This window comes from Tupaia chinensis, unplaced genomic scaffold (assembly GCF_000334495.1).
Source record: "Tupaia chinensis unplaced genomic scaffold, TupChi_1.0 Scaffold000528_1, whole genome shotgun sequence".
Classification (NCBI taxonomy): Eukaryota; Metazoa; Chordata; class Mammalia; order Scandentia; family Tupaiidae; genus Tupaia; species Tupaia belangeri.
Window position 1 is genome coordinate 5,774,931 of NW_006160041.1, and position 20,155 is coordinate 5,795,085.

The 20,155-nt window shown below is 35.2% G+C and overlaps 1 protein-coding gene across 1 annotated transcript in view; it reads right to left on the bottom strand.

The window, feature by feature from the left end:
- CEP128 (centrosomal protein 128) overlaps positions 1-20,155 on the bottom strand; it is a 461,274-nt gene that overhangs the window by 338,739 nt on the left and 102,380 nt on the right. The window contains exon 14 of the mRNA XM_014591066.2: positions 15,735-15,886. Coding sequence (XP_014446552.1) covers positions 15,735-15,886 — 152 coding nt within the window. The remainder of the gene's footprint in view (positions 1-15,734; positions 15,887-20,155) is intronic.

Here is a 20,155-nt window from a genome sequence, read left to right on the forward strand (position 1 = left end):
GTGAGGAAAGAGAATTTGTGGCGGGGGGGGGGGGGGGGGGGGGGAGAACACACAGTAGTGGCCTTGCCCACGTGCTGGCCTGACCTAAGAGGTAAAAGTCAAAAGCTCAAAACAGATCCTAAGGCCCTACCGGATCAGACTCCTCCAGAATCCAGTGCCATTAAACTCTCTACCACCTACTGGCTTCCTGACTACAAATTTTTATTTCAAAGTTTATAATAGCTACCCATCAGTTATAGATGCATCAAATGTATGATATTAATACTCGTACTTTTATATTTATAAACTAGTATAAATATGCATACTTTAAAATTATGTCAAGGTTTACATTATGCTCATTTTATAAAACATAATTTTTATTTCAATTTTTACAGAGGTTAAAAGTTTTTACGTTTTTGGATTAATGAGAAATTCATATTAAGTATAAGTATTTGGTTACAAATCCTTGGTGATAACATAATTCTTAATGAGAATATTTCTTCTATAAAAGCACACAAACCAAAACACAATGACACAGTTTCTAAAAACCCAGTACAGTGTAAAGTACCAACTGTCAGAATATACCAGAATATTACATTGAAACAAAATCAACATTTCAAACATGGTCATGTAGAACTCAGTTCTTGGCTCTGCCTCTGGCACAGAAGGCAGCGTACTGGACCTCAAAGCTGGAAGCCACACGCCAACAGCAGTTTGAGTTACCAGCCCAGTCAGCCTGAACACATGTCAAGTGTACGTGTGTGCCCAGGCTGGGCAGGGTAGATCAAGGGGACTGAGGCATGAAAGAGCTTTGTGGAGGGTGCTTCTCTCATTCTCTTTCTCTCTCCAAGACATAGAGTATAAGTTCTACCATAAATTTAAAAAAATTTTTTTACACTTTCTAAAGGTAAAAAGAGTAATACTAAAAGTACTAAATGGTAGAAAAGCCTTAAGTAGAATGCCATTGAAATAGAGGATGAGTGGGAGGGGCAAAGGGAAGAAACATTTAACAGACAAAAGAATGTTAAGTTCTCTGTTGAAAAACAGTCAGTAATTTTTGCTTTATAATAAATAAATAAAATTCTATTCATTATCTCTAATACTGACCCTATGAATAAAAGGTTAAGCTAATCCCTGCCCAAAATATAACTTTCTTCAGAGACAAGATAAATACTGATGGGGACATTCTACCCAAAAGTGGGACACAAATACCTCTGACAATGAGGAAGATGGATTAATAGAAAATATGTAGATTCTATATGTATTTTTATATTTATTGAAATTCTCTTCCAGCATTCCAAAACATTTTATAGTTTCCATGTGACAAATGAATTGTACTTACAGATGATTTATTATTAATTAAACTAAAATGACCAGGAAGCTTAAAAAAAAAAAGAATCCCTACAAAGAAACTGCAGATAGATTATAACATCACTAATGCAAAGACATCTATTGGTAAATGTGGTATTATAATTAACATGAATTCAACCAACATTCACTGAATGCCAACTAGGGACAAGAAGAGAGGTTCAGGGGCCATAAAAAATATGCAAGATAAGGTCCTATTTCTCTACTAAAAGAAAATCTAATTACTGCCACTGTTGTGCATGACCTAATAGTAATAAGTCCCCATGGCCACCTCCTTCTAATGTTCTCTCCTACTCTGTGGAGGCTACAAAACAACACTCAGCACGCTGGCTAAGTTGTGGGGTGTAAATCAGGACATGCCAACTAGATGCAATGTAGAGAGATCTGCAATGGGGAAGGAGGCATGGAACACATCCTTGCTAATCTGGACGTTTTGCTAGCAGTCATCGAGGTTACAGAGACATCATCTTTGTCCTACAGTGAATGCCTCCTTATGTGCTAAGTCAAGAGGACTTTAGAGCAGCACCTTCCCAGTCCTTCTTAGAAGCCTAAGCAGGGTCAGGTCTGTCAACAGTATTTTAAACACAAAATACCCACAAAAGTTCTAAATGGCACATTAAATCCTAGTTGATATTGTAAAGATTCCCCTTTACTAAATAAACAAAAGATCAGATTGAATAAGATTTCACCTGAAATTCTCAGATTCACAATTAAGCCACGACCCATTCACCTATACTGGGAAATTAGCTTGACATATTCCTGCATGTCTTAAAGAACTTTATTTCAGTATAACTTAGGTGTTTCATGAACTGATACAAGAGGACAAATAGTAAATTTTCCAGAGTCAGAATAACTAAGGCAAGTCCTTTGAATAAAAAAACTAGAATCAGTCAAAGCAAGGCTGGTAACCCCAAAATAACAGTGCATGAAGCTAAATTAGGCCATCACTCATTGAGATTATAGGATTTCAAACTTTATTTTCAAAGTAGTGATTGGTTGGAAGTAGAATATATACCTAAAACATGTGAGTCTTTTTTTTAATTCAAGCATAAAACAGATATTAACAATCTTTCAAAAACTGATATAAACTCTTAAAAAGTTAGGAAATAGACACATAAAATACCAAGAGCCATTGTAATAATCATGTAACAAATGTTCTTCCTTTAAAAACATACCCTTTGGTCTTTTCTAGAATACTAATCCTGACAATATATACTGTTATTTTCTTTTTGTCAAATGGAACAGACATATAAAGGACATTAATCTTAAATAATAGGTTTCACAGTCTAAGTAATTAAAACTAATTATTTCTCCACAAATCCTATGATAACATATGGGCTTCATACAACTACTTGTACTACTTCAATGAAATAAAATTCTAAGCTTAAACAAAGTACAGAAAAATAATGTTCAGTTAATTAAATACAACTCACCTCATTGTGAAAAAATAAAGTATTAACTTCTATTTCATTAGCCATGACATTTGCTACATGGAAGATTTTAAATACACATTTCTTCAGCATGTTTAACTTAAAACACAAGGGAGCATATAATTAACATTAGGCCCATACAATACGTGAGGGAAATGCTGACCCTGGCAGACATATCTCCAAGTACATTTGTGTTTTCTTAATTTTTCTCACACTGTATCAGACTGATAATTTCAACTCTGTAACTCTGATGTTAGTTTAACTAAAGTAGGCACTTTAGGAAAAGAAAATTTGAATATAAATAGGACAAAACTATTCTGCTTTAAACAGATTGGTACTTGGGACTGCTTTTGACTGAAGTAGAACCTGGTTATATATCTGCTAGGAAATGCAACTGGCCAAAGCAAGTATCAATGAAAGGCATATACCTGCACCTTACCAATAATGACATAGCAGAAAAGATTAAGATAAATTAGAGTCTAACTAAAGAAACATAAGACTATTCCTAATTGCATAACATTTATTGAGGAGGAGAAATTAAAATGTAACAAAAAAACTAATTTTGTTGCCTTACATCATTGTAGAGCATTATAGTTTACTTGAAACAAGTCAGACACATTATTTTACATGATATAATAACCTTGGGAGCTTGGAAGAAATCAATTTTTCTATTTTAAACAGGAGGAAAAACAGAAGGTAAGGAAGGCTAAATGAGAACCTTTGTTTTTTAAAAAAATAGTTACCCATTTGATATAAAAAATAATAATCCTTTTTTGATTCCTATAGATATAGGAAAGGTGGATTTGAGAGATATTTCTTTTTTTAAAAAAAGAATTATTTTATTTAACTTTATTTATTTACTTACTTATTTGAATTTGGCCAGAGAGAAGCAGAGCAAGAGTGGGAAAGAGAGAGGGAAAGTGAGGAAGCAAGCCCCACAGGTCTGGGATTTGAACCGCAGTTGGCTATATGGGAGTCTAGCACCCTTAACCACCATGCCACTTGCCAGCCCCGAGAGATATTTCTTTAATTAGCCCCTCAATAAAGTCTATGAACACTGTCATCCAATAGTCTAAAAAAGCAATTGTGTGTTTTCTATGCCAATGGGAATTCAAGACATGGCTCCTAACCAAACCTCACATCATTCAATTACATAGCATCCTATTACCTTATACATACATTTAAATTAAAATTAAATAAAATTAAATATTAAAATAAGAGCCAGCCCCATAGTGCAGTTGGTTAAGTGCAATGTATACGTAGCTGGATCCCACATGGTTGACCATTTTTCAATTTTCAACCCCAGATGCTTAAGAAACACCAGACACATTTGTACATGTGGTCAACCAAGATCCTGACAGGACAGGGAAATGGAGGAGAAAGGATTGAGGTGTGACCATTTCCTATAGGGAGTACTTTATTCCGCTCCCTTTTTCTTTCTCTATTTGGTGAGTAAAATTAAAAAAAAAAAAAAAAAAAAAAAAAAAAAAAAAAAAAAAAAAAAAAAAAAAAAGAAAAAAGAAAGAAAGAAAGAAAGAAAAAGAAAAGAAAAGAAAAAAAATAATCTTGAAAGCATGCTTTAGGTGCATTATGAGGGAACCCAATAAAATTAATATCTGACTTTTCCTGTGAAACAACAAAGACCAGGAAGCATTGGTATAACATATCCTAAGGACTAAAAGAATGACAAAAATAAAGAACAAATGATAAGCAAAAACTGAGAAAATTTGTTGCTAATAGACTAGCCTTGCAAGAATACCAAAGGAAATTCTTCAGGCTGAAAGCTACTGACACACAATAAATTCAAATTCACATGAAAATAGAATGTAATAAAGCCCTGTGACTCAACTACCATGGCCATAGATGACTAGACCAATGGATTAATGACTGAACACAAAATGACTGTATAAAATGGCACAAGTTTTTCAGTCTTTGCAATAAAAAGTCTCAATGATGATACAAAGTCAGTGTGGTGACATATATAAAACTTGCTTTCACCAGGACACCTAGCAAGGCAGCTGTCAAGATAGTTTCTTGGTTCCCTTAAACACTCACCTAAATGTGTCCCCATTTCTTGCAACTTAAAAAGGACAAACAAATATACCTGAAAAATGTGACATAATAATGAAGTAATTAAACAAGCAAGCCTGATAAAAACACTGCAGTGTATGATCTTCTTTATAAGTTGTTGAATACGATTTGCTAGTATCTTGTTGAGAATCTTTGCGTCTATGTTCATCAGAGATATTGGTCTATAGTTTTCCTTCCTTGTCCTGTCCTTATCTGTTTTAAGGATGAGGGTGATAGAGGCTTCATAGAATGAATTAGGGAGAGATGCACCCTTTTGGATCTTTAGAAATAATTTGAGCAGAATGGGAGTTAACTCTTCTTTGAAAGTTTTGTAGAATTCAGAGGTGAATCCATCGGGGCCAGGGCTTTTCTTTGTTGGAAGGTTATTTATTACTGATTCAATCTCCTGGCTTGTTATGGGCCTATTCAGACTTTCTATTTCTTCCTGGCTCATTCTTAGTAGATTATATTTGTCCAGGAATTTGTCCATCTCATCCAGATTGTCTTGTTTCTTAGCATATAGATGTTCAAAGTATCCTCTAATGATGTTTTGAATTTCTACTATGTCTATTGTCATGTTACCAGTCTCATTGCAGATTTGATTCACCTGGTTCCTTTCTCTCTTCTTCTTAATTAGTCTCGCTAGAGGTATATCAATTTTGTTTATCCTTACAAAGAACCAGCTTTTACTTTTGTTTATTTTCTGTATAGTACGTTTATTTTCTATTTCATTTATTTCTGCTCTGATCTTTATTATTTCCTTTCTCCTGTAATTTTTTGGATTTTTTTGCTGTTTCTTTTCCAATTCTCTGAGGCTTGATGTTAGGTGATCCATTAGCCTTCTTTCTGTCTTCCTCTTATGTGCACTAATTGCTATTTGACTAACGGTTGTACAAACACAAGAGATGGATGTGAATGTCAGATGAGGTGTATGTGGAGGAATGGGGCCCAACGAAGGACAGTTGGACAAGGGATACGGAGGTAGAACATTGACGGGTTGGGGAAGCGTGGTATTATCGGTTGAAGATATTTTGATCAACTGGACTGGGGAGAAATGTTCACATACTGAAATGCTCACATTGTAAGCTAAACAATGCGATTGAATGTATATACAGAAAGAAATAAATTAAATTTTAAAAAAAGAAAGAAAATCAGAGAAGATCATAATAACTTTAGCAAGGGTGGAAGGGATGATAGTAAAGATTCACAGTGGGTTGGAGTCGAAATAGATTTAAAGTGAGAGTCTAAAAGAAGAATTTAGTAACTTAGGCTACCACAAGCCACTGCAATGTTCTTGGTTGTCTCTGGATCCTGTGGCAATAAAATTACATGCTGGTACCTCAGGAGGACCTTCGTTAAAAAAAAAAAAAAAAAAAAGAAACACTGCAGCAAATTTGTAACTAGAAAATACCAATTTATATTTGAAGAATGTCATGCTAGTTAGACTCCTGATGAGTCTTTGCTTTTATATATTGCTCTGTCCTTGGAAAGCAGAGGCTTTCTTGGTGAAGTAGAAATGGAGAAGCCCCAGTCCATTTCCTAAGGTTCAGTTCCCCCACTCCCCAAATACCATTTCCCATTTCAAATTTCACTATGATTCTGCCTGTCTTTGTTAAGTCAGGTTGCCATTGGATCAGTGGTTTAAAAACAAGAGAAATTTTTCATAGTTCTTGAAACTATTATAAGTTCAAGTAGGATGCTAACATAGTTTTGTTCTGGTGAGGACCTTTCAGATTGCATACTGCCAAATTCTCTTTAAACACTCACACAAAAGAAACAGAGTAAACCATCTCTCTGGCCTCTTCTTTTTTTATCTTTAATTTTTTTTTTGGGGGGGGGGATTTTTGCTATAGGGCATATGCACTCACCAGAGAGAAACAGAGAGACAGAAAGCAAGAAATCAGCAGGGATGGCCACACCACAATCCCTTCTCCTCCATTCTGCTCTTGGGACTTTGGGCACACATGCACACGGGCCCAGTGTAAGTTTGAAGCCACCAGATCCAGGGCTTGAACCACGGTCGGCCATGTGAAAGTCCAGCCTTAACCACACCACCACCTGCTGGTCCCTATGGCCTATTTTTAAAAGGGCACTAATCCCAGTCATGAAGACTCCAGACTTGTGCCTGAATTACCTCCCAAACTCCCCACCTGCAAATACCACACAGGAAATTAGATGTCATCATAATGAATTTTAAAGAAACATTCAGTCCATAATACTGTCCATCCATGCTGAAGGGGCCCTGGCTTTCCTAGTGAATAACACTTCAGTGCTAAATGTGAGTTCAGTGAATTGCGACTTTGAGAGCAAGGATTGTGTTCATTTCATTTGTGTATCCCTGGAATCTAGCATCAGACCCAATGCTAAAAGACCCTTCCTGAAAATTTATTTAATAAAAGGCTGTAGTAAGTTATCTTTCTCATTGGCAAGTAGAAGGTTGAAAGAAAAAAAGAAAAAAAAAAAAAAAAAACACCTGAAACAAAGCCAAGTATCAAATTATATACTCTAAGCATATTCATAGAGGCCTTACAAAATTATTTACAGTAAAAAGAAAAATATGCCTATTTTTCCATTAAACCCTACCTACCATCCAGCTGTTAATTTCAGCTATTATATATTTTGGCTGTAGGATTTCTTTTTTTTTCCCTTGGTAACTATCCTTCTTGGTAACGTACATGTGCACTCAGCAGAGAAAGACAGAAAGAGAAAAAGCACACACCAATGGGGCACAGATAGTCACATTGAAATCCTTTCTCCACTATTTCTCTACCTTGTCAAGATTTTGAGCACAAACACACATATACCCAGTATGTTTTATCAAGCCACCATAGCTGGAATTTAAACCATAGTCAGCCTTAAGGAATCTGGCTCCCTAAGCATACCATTTAACAACTGCACTTTGAAGCCAGTCCTGGTTGTAGAATTTCTGGTCGATTGATTCCTTTAGTAATTTCCAGTTCTTTGCTAGAATTAAATGTGATATGATCTCATTTCTTATGTTAACAACCATTACTTAAAGGTGATTTCTAATATCTCAATATGTGGACAGTCTACATTTCTATTTCTTGTTTCTTCTTATGCTTTTTGGTAGTATAGTTTTGTTTACTAACACACCTGTTAAGTCTTGTTTGAAACACTGTATGACAAATTCTAAAAATAATATAAGGCCCTGCATGAGATGTCTTGCTTCCCAAAAGATCTACTTTTGTTTTGATGGGCACTTGGGATAGAGAATATGAAGGCAAATTCAAAGCTATGGTATGATGCTACAGTTTTTGTTAGTACTAAGTGTATTTCCATTCACCCAGACTCCTAGGGGTTAGCCCTTTGGATATTCCAGCTGAAGGTGTGACATGTGTACTCAGGTCTTCCTTTTCAGTAGGCCCCTAAGACTGTCATAAGTTCTGCACATGTGTATCAGAAAACATTTCAGGGGAGAAATAATATCGGTGTCAGAATAAACCATTCTACACTTCTGTCCTCCTTGACTAGATAACTCTCTGATGCCTTCAGCCATTTTTTTAATGATTTTATTTAACTTTATTTATTTACTTATTTTAGTTTCACCAGAGAGAGAGTGAAAGAGAGAAAGAAAGAGAGAGAGATAAGAGAGAAAGAAAATGAGAAAGCAAGTCACCAGGTCCAGGACTTGAACCACAGTTGGCCATGTGGGAGTTCAGAGCCCTTAACCACCACTTGCTGACCCCATATTTTCTTAAAGAATTATTAAATTTATTAATTCATTTATTTTATTTTGACCAGAGAAAGGAGCAGAGAAGGAAAGTGAGAAAGCAAGCCACCAAGTTCAGGACTCAAACCGTGGTAGGTCATGTGGGAGTGTCCAGCATCTTACCCACCACGCCACCTACTGGCCCCCAGACATATTTTTTAGAATATATGTCTTACTCAGTTTTTCCATTTTTTTTTTCAGTACGCTACTGTTATGCAAAAAGCCAACATTAAAAACAAACTTTTTCTCTTCTATAATCAGAATTGGCAAAAGTTTGCTTCTTCGTTAATATTCTCTAAGAAAGAACTACATTCTAACATCTTATATTATGTTGTCAGAAAAATCATGATGTATTTTTCCTGTTTTTCTATTCAAAAATGTATCATGACTTTTCCATCGACCCGATATTGTAAGATCCACCCAAAATAAGATAGCATATGATACAAAAAACATTCTTTATCCAAATAAAGTACTGAAAAATCATTTAATGCATTTGAAAAAACTTGCCAACACTGACCCCCATTTACTTTATCCACTTATTACTTACCAAGAAGTAAAAGAACGCTTTATCAATGCATAAGAATAATTTAACAATTCATACTTTTTGAACATTTTAAAGAGTATAATGAACCACTGTTAACTTTTCTCATTGTTTAGGAACAAATATAATCTAATTTCCTTTTATGCCCTGCAGAAAACTACCTGAAAACAAACATCTAAAAAACAATTTCATTTGCTACTTAAAATGATATGCTATCAAATTAAAAATCACTCTAAAGATAAGGTAACTATAAAGACTAAAGGAATAATGTATGAACAGTTAAAATATGCTTATCATAAAGTCTACTAACCTGCTTTTAATTGTATTTGTGGTAGTCAAGAAATAAAAAGCTATCAAGTACTTCCCTACTACAAAAACAGTAGCTTATGTATTTTGTATCACCCATTTTTCTATAGCAAGTTCTTCAATAATAATTAAAAGCCATATTTAACATTTATAATTGCTTTAGATACTAAATCAATCTATAGTTAATATGTTATCAATATTTCATATATTATGTTGGAACCTAAGTTGCTTGCCTCTACCCCCTCCACACACACAAACTACTTACAAGCAAAAAAATAAGAATCATGGAAACCTACCATGAAGCAGAAATACCATGATTTTAGAAAACATAAAAACTTGGAAATAGATACTTTTATTTCTAATTGTTTCTTCATGGGTTACCTTCAAATTATAAACTTTGATAAATATTAATTATACCTTAAGCAGTCTACTCTGTTTTGACTTTATAGAAATATTCATACAATGACTGCTACAAGAAAGAACTTCCTTAACAACTTCCAAAACTCCTATTTTTTTATACAGGTGAAGGAGTGGAAATTAAGTAAGTCTTCCATGAAACCTAAAGGCTTATTTAGTTTTAAGGGCTTTACATGTAGAGCATCTCCGCCAAAAGTCATCTTTATAAAAAATACAGAGTATGGGACCAGCAGTTGGTTTAATGGCTATGTCGCTGGACTCCCACATAGTTGACCGCAGTTCGAGTCCCGGACCCAGTGGCTTAAAATCACACTGGGTACGAGTGAGTGCGTGCCCCAAGATCCCGAATGGAGAAGGGATTGCAGCATGGCCATCTCCCCCTCGGGGGTGATTTCTCACTTTTTGTCTCTTGTCTCTGTCTTTCTGGAGAGCACATGTGCCCTACAGCAAAAACCTCTCAAAAAAAAAAAAAAATACAGCGTTTATGGACTTAGTAATTTGCCCTAATATCAGAATAAATTTAGTTAATGACAGAGGCAGACCTTATCTCCACTAAGTTTGATCATTTTAGACTCTATATAAAGTGTTGTTGCCAATATTTGTTTTCTTTATCATCTAAATCTAGATACTAAAAATTATTAGGCAATATCTTATCATACAACATGCACATGGAAGACATTATTCAAATTTAAACAATAAACTAGACCAGGAAAATGCAGTCATTCTCTAAGACCTTAAATCTCTAAGAAGGGTTGAATTTTGCTACTAAAAGTAGTACTGAAGGGAGCATTATAGCACAATAGTAGAAGAAATGAAGGAAACAAGAGAGTTTATGGGGCAGGACCTTCTACAGGATGGGAGAATTGAGCTGTGTTATATAAAATCCTCAGTTCTTTCCCAGATCTCTAAGATTAGAGACCTGCCCTGAGATGCAAAATGAAAAACCACAACACTTGTAAAGTAGGAAAAGTTTTCATAGGAAAGTGAAGATATTTAATAAAAAAAGAAATACATCCCCCACACCACAAAGGTGTGCAGATGGGAGCTGCCAGAGAAGGGCAACTGCACTGGGTATGGAGTTATGTGTTACATTTGTTCTAAGAGTTGGTAATGAATATTTAGCAAAGGAATGTCTGTCATAGTATCTTGTTTCTTTGCTTAGAATTTGTGGGCCTTTTCCTGCAATTGTGTATCTCTCTCTCTCAGGTGAGAAATTCACTCACCTAATCACACATGCCCAGTGTGGACTTGAAGGGTATGAACATCCATATAGGAACTGCCAAATTAGCTTATTGCTTCAGTGGGGATCAGGACGTTGACCCAGCATCCTATCCCAGTGTGAGTTTCTGTGTGTATATTTGGGGTGGCAGGAAGGAAGATAACAACCTTCCCTGGGCCAGAAGCCAGAAGGAATTTTCCAAGAGGGTATGGTTGTAACTCCTAAGAAACTATGAATGAAGTGACAGATGTTCTTCTGCTATTTTCTTAGGGCTGCCTGCTCATTTCTAGCTAACTGCTTATCACAGTCCCACAGTGCAGCAGTTAAGCACTACACAGAGAATGCCAGATCCATGTGGCCAACCAGGATTTAAGTCCAGTCAGGTAAACTGAAAAATCCTAACAGAACAGAGAATTCAAAGAAAAGAGTGCAGCTGACTAGGCCCTGTTTGCGGGGCTGTCACGATCTCACTCCTATGTGTATGTCCCCTCTGGCATAAAAAACAAACAACAACAAGAAAAGTTAAAGCTAACAGTATAAAAGCAAACCATCCTTCTGTTTCTACTGCACGAATAATCAAAAAAAAGTTATTATCTTTTCTTTTTTCTACTACCCTCTCTTTAAAAGTAAATTTTGGCATTACAGCCCCAAATTTCTACTAATGAATAATCATGTCAGTTGTCACTCAATTATCACTTCCAACATTTAATCTAAATTATGTTCAGCACCTTGTTTTTTTTCCTTCTTTGAAGTTCTTCCTTTAATTTAAAAGTCAAATTTTTTTTTCCAAGAAGAGTAAGTTGATGGGAGATGGAGGCAGAGATTAAATCAGGGGAAATCATTGATCAAGGATGCTTGGAATTCTTATGAATACAAATAGCCTATCAAGGTTAATGAGGTTCAACTTGAGTTTAGAAGAAGGAAAAAAAAATATGCTTAGTATTTTCTATGCATACACAGATTTAAGGCCCTAGGTACAATTTGAAAGGTAAATTATGCAAACTCAAATGTACCTTCCTTCCACTTTGTTTTTCTTTTAAAAGCTATTTTTACTGTTTTTACACAGTACAAAACAACTGCTTAAAACATATATCCTGGATCAAGAAAAACTAATACAATTAGAGTGAAAATTTCCCCTGAATTTTGACGACTCTTCCAGAAATGAATGTGCCATTAAGAAATGACTGGATAACAAATATTAGCTTTTAGAAACAATCATACAATTTTTCTACAATATATTATATCAGTCAGTAATTACTAATTGAGCACCTGATACGTTTACGACATTGTGAGGGACTACAGGGAGGGAGACACAGAAACAAAATCTGGCTTTTAACCCATATCCATTTATGATCTGAAAAGGGACAGAAGCCTTTAATTCCTAACTGGCTCCCAGAATGCTACAAGTCTGAATTATAACATCAATGAATACAGGTAAATGGCCCAGGGCAATATCTGTGCACAGCAACATATCAAAAGAAACAGAAAACGTAAGGTTGGACATCAAAGTGGAAACACAAGAGAAGATTGTTAGAAAGACAAGAGATGTCAGTTCAACACACTCCAGGAATAGACGGAATCTAGCTGACATAAATAGGCTCCCTGGTTATAGATCTCTGTTAAAGGAAGGTGAAACATTGGGAAGCCTCACTACGGTCATGAACAAACAACCCTTTAGACATCACTACTCTATAATTCCACGTTCACTAAGCAATTTTTCTGGTTACTAATTCTAAACCTAGGTACCGAAAATTGGTAGATTGGTGTCCTACACAAGAAAATAGTGTTTTGATGCTAGATAGGACACCCACAGGATAAACCAATGAACTGGCATTCTTTAATACACTGCTCCCTTATGATGTCCTGGGTCACGTTACCTCTAGGACACAGAAAACTCAAGTTACCATGTGTGAGAACAAGACCTTGAAATATGACATCTTCGTTAAAGTAAGACACCAACTTCAATCTGCCTTGATGACAGGGCAGCTGGCTTTCTCCTTCATATCCTTTTCTATTTTATTTTGGCCCATTTTGAAATTTTGAAGAAACACACCCAGATAAAGAGAATAGTTGAAAAATGCCAAGGCACTCTAATGATAAGGACAAAAGGATTATTCAGAAGTAAATAGTATCACTTACAGCTGATAATAAGGGCCTCTGGCATATTATCTGAGAGGCACACCTCTTGCTGAGATTCTGCCTTTATGAGAATCTATTTGATAATAGAGATACAGCCAGAAACTTCAACCAATTGGAATCTCTTTGAACTTCATTGCTGACCACTTAATGACATTCTCCACCTATTTGAGTATCACTTTAAAGGGACTGGTCTCCCAGACCAAGAGGAAGATTCTTCCTGTGGAAACAGATTTTGATTTGTTATTAGCACAAATGTGCTTGTAAAGGTAATATCTTTCAGAGATGAAAACTTTTTTTTGTGATGTCTTTTTCAATGGCAACTACGAAAAACAATCTTTTCATCGCCTAAAGGAATTTGTCCTTAGATGCAAGACAAACTCATTGTATGTTTCTACTTAATATATTCTGAATATCTGCACTCTATGGCAGAAATTGGAAGACCATGAGGTATAAAAGCATAGAGAGCAACTGTGGATAGTAGAGACAGTGTTGGAGAAGAGAGGGTAATGGGAGGCAGGCAGGAGGGAATCAAGGGGAAAAAAAAGCAAAACATTTAATGGACACAAAAATGGAAAATTATCTGTTAATAGTAATGTGTATGGTACTGTCTTTGGACTGATATGTGGTATATTGAGAGGATTCATTTTTTATGCTGTGGAGATGTACAGTGATTAAATGTAAAAAAAAAAATACGTGAAAATTTCAAAAAGAAAAAGAAAAAAAGATGAAACAAAAGAAGCAAGACAAACTCTGAGAACTTTCTGCATCAGTTTTTGAATATCAATTGCAAGAGACGTGAATTGGCTTGGTTTTTATCCATAACTATGTCCTCAGCACCTAGAACAGTTCCTGGCATATAATAAACAGTTGATATTTGATGTGTGAGTAAAAATCCTTTCCTCAATCTTTTTACACACCCAAACTCTATAAAATCATCCAAACTAACCCAAAAGAACTCAAGCTCTTTCTATAACTGATGTGAAAATGTAAAAGGGGAACCAGCAGTTGGCAAAATGGCTATGTCGCTGGACTCCCATGTAGTCGACCACGGTTCAAGGCCCGGACCCAGTGGCTTAAACTCATACCGGGCATGTGTGCAGGCATGCCCAAGATCCCAAGAGGAGAATGGAGGAGAAGGGATTGCAGGGTGGTCATCCCCCCTCGGGAGTGATTTCTCGCTTTCTATCTCTCTGTCTCTCTTTCTGGCAAGCGCACATGCCCTATAGCAAAAAAAAAAAAAAAAAAAAACTCTCCAAAAATAATAATAATAATAAAATAAAATGTAAAAGATTTATTACATTAGGACATGGAGAAAGCCAGTATCCTTGAATGAGAGCATACACTATGACAATTTTTTAAATGCCCACATACTTAAAATCATTTTTCTTCCATTTAAATTACAACCAGTAATGAGAAGAAATGAAGAGAAAGAAAAAAAGAAACGAGGGATAACCAACATATGGTTATGAATATCTAGCAAAGGGGCTTCTCCACCTTTAAAATTTATTGGCATACTTTAAAAAAATAAAAAAGGACTTCAGCAAAATAATCATTTTCAGCACTTTTATCAGCAGGATCAAGGGCTAAAATAATAGCCATGAAGCAAACTTTAAAAGTCATAAAACTACCATTGCTCTGAGACTATTTGTAGAGGGCTTTATAAAGAGTATGTCAATATTTCATTATCTTTACAATCTGAATCTTGAACCAAATCTAAAAGTTTCTATAGACAGGCTGACAAGATGAAAGAGAAACTCAGACTGGAGTAACATTAAATATTTCCTTTGGGTTATAAAAAGTTATGTGCTTCTATCACCAATTTTCTACCTTCCTTTATACTTTTGGAAATCTTCCAAATGCAGCAACTTACTATAATTAGAACTTCGCTATTAAAAACAGATACAGAGGGAGAATTGATACATATCTATTTTCACATGTGTCATCCACGTTTGATCTAATTTGCATAATTATAATTTGAATTAAGCCATTTCCTTTTATGAGGTCTTTTCCTCTGATTTTTTAATACATTCTGATAATTACCTCACCTATGCTGGATAAAAGGCAAGCAGTGAACACTAAGTAACGAGTTACACTTCATTCGTGGTGACCTATCATTCCTGATTACCACTAAAGTCTAAATTAATGGAGGCATCACACCTGTACCTCATCCAAAATAGCTAGAGATCTGAAAACCTCTACAGCTTCCAAAAAGAAAGCTTAGTAATAATTTTCACTATGCCTTCTGCCAGTTTCACCCCCAGATAATTCACTGTTCTCTCAGAGAAGAAAAGTCTCTTCCATCTGTAGAAAGAGCTCAACTGCGACAAAACAAAAGTATTTTTACATTTAATTAGAGGTTCCTGGCTGTGGGTCTCAAATGAAAGAGAAATAAAATCATAAGAATGTCTATATATTAGTGATTACCAAACTTTACATTACCTCTACCCGAAAGAACATTTTTGTATCAAAATTTCATTGACAATTCTGTGAAATAAAATTAGTCTTTCAAATACAACTTAAAAATAGCAAAGTCACCTCTATTTGTGCCGCCAAATGTGCTTTCTCCTTGTCTTTCCGCTCCAAGCATCGCTTCGCTTCCTCTAACTCAGAGGCCATAGCGCTGAAGTTCAGCTGTACTCTCAAATCTGACATCTGCTTCTCCACATCCAGTTTTTCCCGCTCAACTCCTTAAAAGAAAAAATGCAAAGCTTAGTGGTTGTCCTTCTTTATTCGCAGAAGAATGTCTTTCAAATGGCTCTGAGTCCTGATACTTTTTAATTCTACCTGACATAATACATTTATAGATACTGCCACTCAAGATTTCCCATACTTTGCCAACCTATTGTTTAAAGTAACAGTTTTCAAAAATATATGCATTTCTATGCCATCCAATAATAGTCCACTTTAATACTAAAATTGAAAATGTTATCTGATAATTGTACAATTTATTATAGGAAAATCCAGCACAGTTTTCCTCACATCTCTACATTAACTCCAAAAAGTAAAATACTAAACTTATTTTCAAGTAACCCTCTCTATTTAGTTACAAAAGTTTACACAAATAAATGTTTTTCTTACAACATAAACAATGATGCTGCTAAATCTGATAGTATACAAAACACCAATTTACTACTTTAGAGACTATCATATAAAACAGTATTGCTGAACAATATCAATTGACTTAATATTTAATTCAACATGAAATACTTGGTCTGTAATACACAGGGCACTTCTTCAAATATAAGGTGACTAATATAAAAACCCATTCTCAATGAGTATACACCTCCAAGAACACAAATAAGATATAAATAAAGTACTGCCTTAATTTTAAAATGTCAACAATTTAAATACACAGTAATAATATTTTTTGAGAAATTTTTGCTCTAGGGCACGTGTGCTTGCTAGAGAGACAAAGAGAAAATGAGAAGTCACCCCCTGGGGAGATGACCACGCCATAATCCCTTCTCCTTCATTCTCTTGGGTTTGGGGCACGCATGCACATGGAGCTGGCATGAGTTTCAGGCCACTAGGTCCAAGACTCTAACTGCAGTCAGTCACATGGGAGTCCAGCATGCCTTAACCACTACATCACCTGCTGGCCTTAGTTTACAATTATAGTTTTTCCAGTGATTTCCTTTAAAAAGAGGGAAAGAAGGCAAGGAGGAAAAGGAGGAAGATAAGCAACAAAGTCAAATTCATACATAGTGCATAAAATATATCTTAACTTAGAAATAACAAAGTGTTCAAAATTGTGCATATTGGAAGAAAGACATAAGGCATTTCAATAGATCGGTGAAGGATACATGAGCATTATACAGAAAGAGTATAAAGGACAGAGGCATCAACCCTATCTTGCTGAGAAACTAAGAAGGAAGGATTGGGAACTAAATAAAATTTAAAGACCTGGGGCCAGCAGGTGGCATGGTGGTTAAGGGCTCTGGACTCCCACATGGCCAACCGTGGTTCGAGTCCTGGACCTGGTGGCTTGTTTTCTCACTTTCTCTCTCTCTGTCACTCTGTCCCTCTCTGGTCAAATTAAAATAAAGAAATAAAAGTTAAATAAAATAATTCTTAAAAAAAAAAAAAAGATTTAAAGGATGAATACAAAAGCTCACCAAGCAAAGGGGATGGAGTCAGATGTTACTTTAGGAAAAAACAAACAGCTTAGAGAACTGGGACCACAAAATCGAATTTTCTGTTCAGGTAACTACACAACTCTAGTTCTGTACAGCTAACACATGTAATACAAAGGTGAAAAGGAGAGTCAGTAGAGCTTATGTACAGCTAGGGAATTTACAATGTGTCCTACAGGCCGGAAGTCAACAAACATTTTCAATAAAAAATGAGATAATAAATACGTCAGACATATGATTTCCTCCACAATTACTCATACCTGTCATTGTATTACAAAAGCAGAACAGACAGCATGCAAATGAATGGGAGTAGCTATGTTCCAATCAGGTTTATTTACAAAAACAGGTGGCAGTCTAGGTTTGGCCCACAGGTTCTGTGATAACCACTCTTGGTAGGTCTCCAACTAAAAATCTATGGATCGATTCATGTGTTGATTTAATGATTTCCAGATACATTAAGTATTTACAAATATTTTATAAATATGTATAAAACATTAATTTTATAAATATATGCATTTTATTTTATAAACCTATTTGCACATGTATGTCTATATATATAACATATGTCTCAATAGAATCTATATATAGAGAGAGATGTCTCCTGATCTATATAACATTACTAAGACACATAAAATGTGAAGACAATTTCTGTGTGTGTGTGTGTGTACACATACTTTATAAAGCATATATATAGAATGGAGACATATATAATATTTTGGTATGCTTCATTATATATATATTCACATATAAAATGTTAGTATGGATAAATGCACACATACATTCACATACATATATCTATATAGCAAATATTTACCACAATTAAGATATGTAAAATATAAAGTATAAAATAAAGGTAGTATTATAAACACTCTCCCCCACATCTAAAGGATTGTCTCACATACTCCATGTTGGAGAACACACGAGTCAACACAGGACAGCAGTAAAGAGCTCGAGTTTGACATCTACAATGACTAGGCCCTACTCAAATATCTGACCTAACCTCAGAAAACTCTTCACAGGAGAAAAAAGCTGTTTTCACATACCATAGGTGACAAAAACAAAAACAAAAACAAAACAACAAGAAACCACATTCAAGTTTGGGGAAGAAAATATTTGGGTCTATGGTTTCCCACACGTGTGCTCTTTGGTGAGTTACTTGATCCATTGTTCTTCAATCTTTCTTTTATCTTTAATCATTAAAATGGAAAGACCAGTACACTCCTCATGGAGTAGTTGTATGAATTAAGTGAGACAATGGAAAATGAGTAGCATAAGGCTTTGCTTGTAGTAAAAACTCAAAAATTGTAACCGAAAGTTTTAACCAAGAAGATAACATGATTAGTTGGTATCTCTGCAGGGTCCCTTTAGTAACAGTATAGAAGACAGGATATGGAAGCACCAGGATAGGGAAAGGCAAGATAAGAGAGCAGTACAAGTGACATGAAGCATATGTAACCTGGGGTAGTGCGTATAAGAAAGAGGTAGGACAGGACCAGCAGTTGGCATAATGGCTATGTTGCTGGATTCCCATGTAGTCAACTGCAGCTCAAGACCCGGACCCAGAGGCTTAAACTCATACTGGGCACATGTGCGTGCGTGCCCAAGATCCTGAGAAGAGAATGGAGAAGGGATTGCGACATGGCCATCCCCACCCCCCCACCCCCAGTGGGTGATTTCTTGCTTTCTGTCTCTCTGTCTCTCTTTCTCTCTCTCTGGCAAGCACACACACCTATAGCAAAAACCTCTCAATAAAAAGGAAAAAAAAAAGAGGACAAGTTTAAGAGATAATTAGGATGCATAAATAGACAAGATGAAAGGAGTAATTAGATGAAGGAGAGAGGAATAATTCTGATGTGGGTGCTTCCTCACTCCCTGTCATCCACACTGTTTCTCTCTGGCAAACTTTAACAGGCACACTTTAACAAAATTTAAAAAAAGAAAAAGGAAAAAAAAAAAAAAGGAAGGAAGGAAACAAAGGAGAAGGAAAAACAAACTGTGAACAAAGTGAAAAGACTCAAATAAAAATAAACTGAAAACAACTAAGGCAGAACTAGGAAAGCATAGGGACCTCAAATTCAGTACAAGAGTTGCAAGAAGGAAGAGGAAATACTTAGGGGACAGTAGATTAAGAACTACAAAGAATTCTTTGAGATTGATGAAGGGGCTCACTAGTAAAGCACTTCTAAATGTTAGAAGCAGAAGTGGAACCTATTTTTGAGTGGACAGACGAAAAAACAGCAGCTGCACTGTGAAAATGACTACGATATCACATGTAGAATTATTCTTTAGGTAATACTAGTATTCTTTGAAGATGAAAACTGAATGTGAAGTCTATTATCACACAGATAAAATTTCATACACATTTTTAAAAGAACCTGTACATAGTAAAGAAAGGTACATAGTCCTCAAAGACTTATACCAAAAAAACTACATTTTATGAAGTATTGAAACACACAACAAAAGTGCCAGAATATTTTACTAATGAAATTAGTTTCCATATGTTCATTTTTATGAAAATGTAGTGAATAATAGCTTAGGAATTTAATTTTTAAATTTTTTTATTTCAAATGGTACTTAAAATAGTAATACCACATGAAACTTAAGTAAACTAAATGACATATAAAAATATATTAAGATAGCTTTGTCAAAATTTAATACCTATTAAAGATTTTCTGACAATGCAGGAACTCTGGGTTAGGCAACATTTGAGTTATATTTGAAAAGCCTGGGGAAATATTTACCTTCCCTGAATTTAATAGTATATCAAATGCTTACAAGAGTTTCTCCAATAATTTGGGCATTTGCATAGGATATCTCATTACT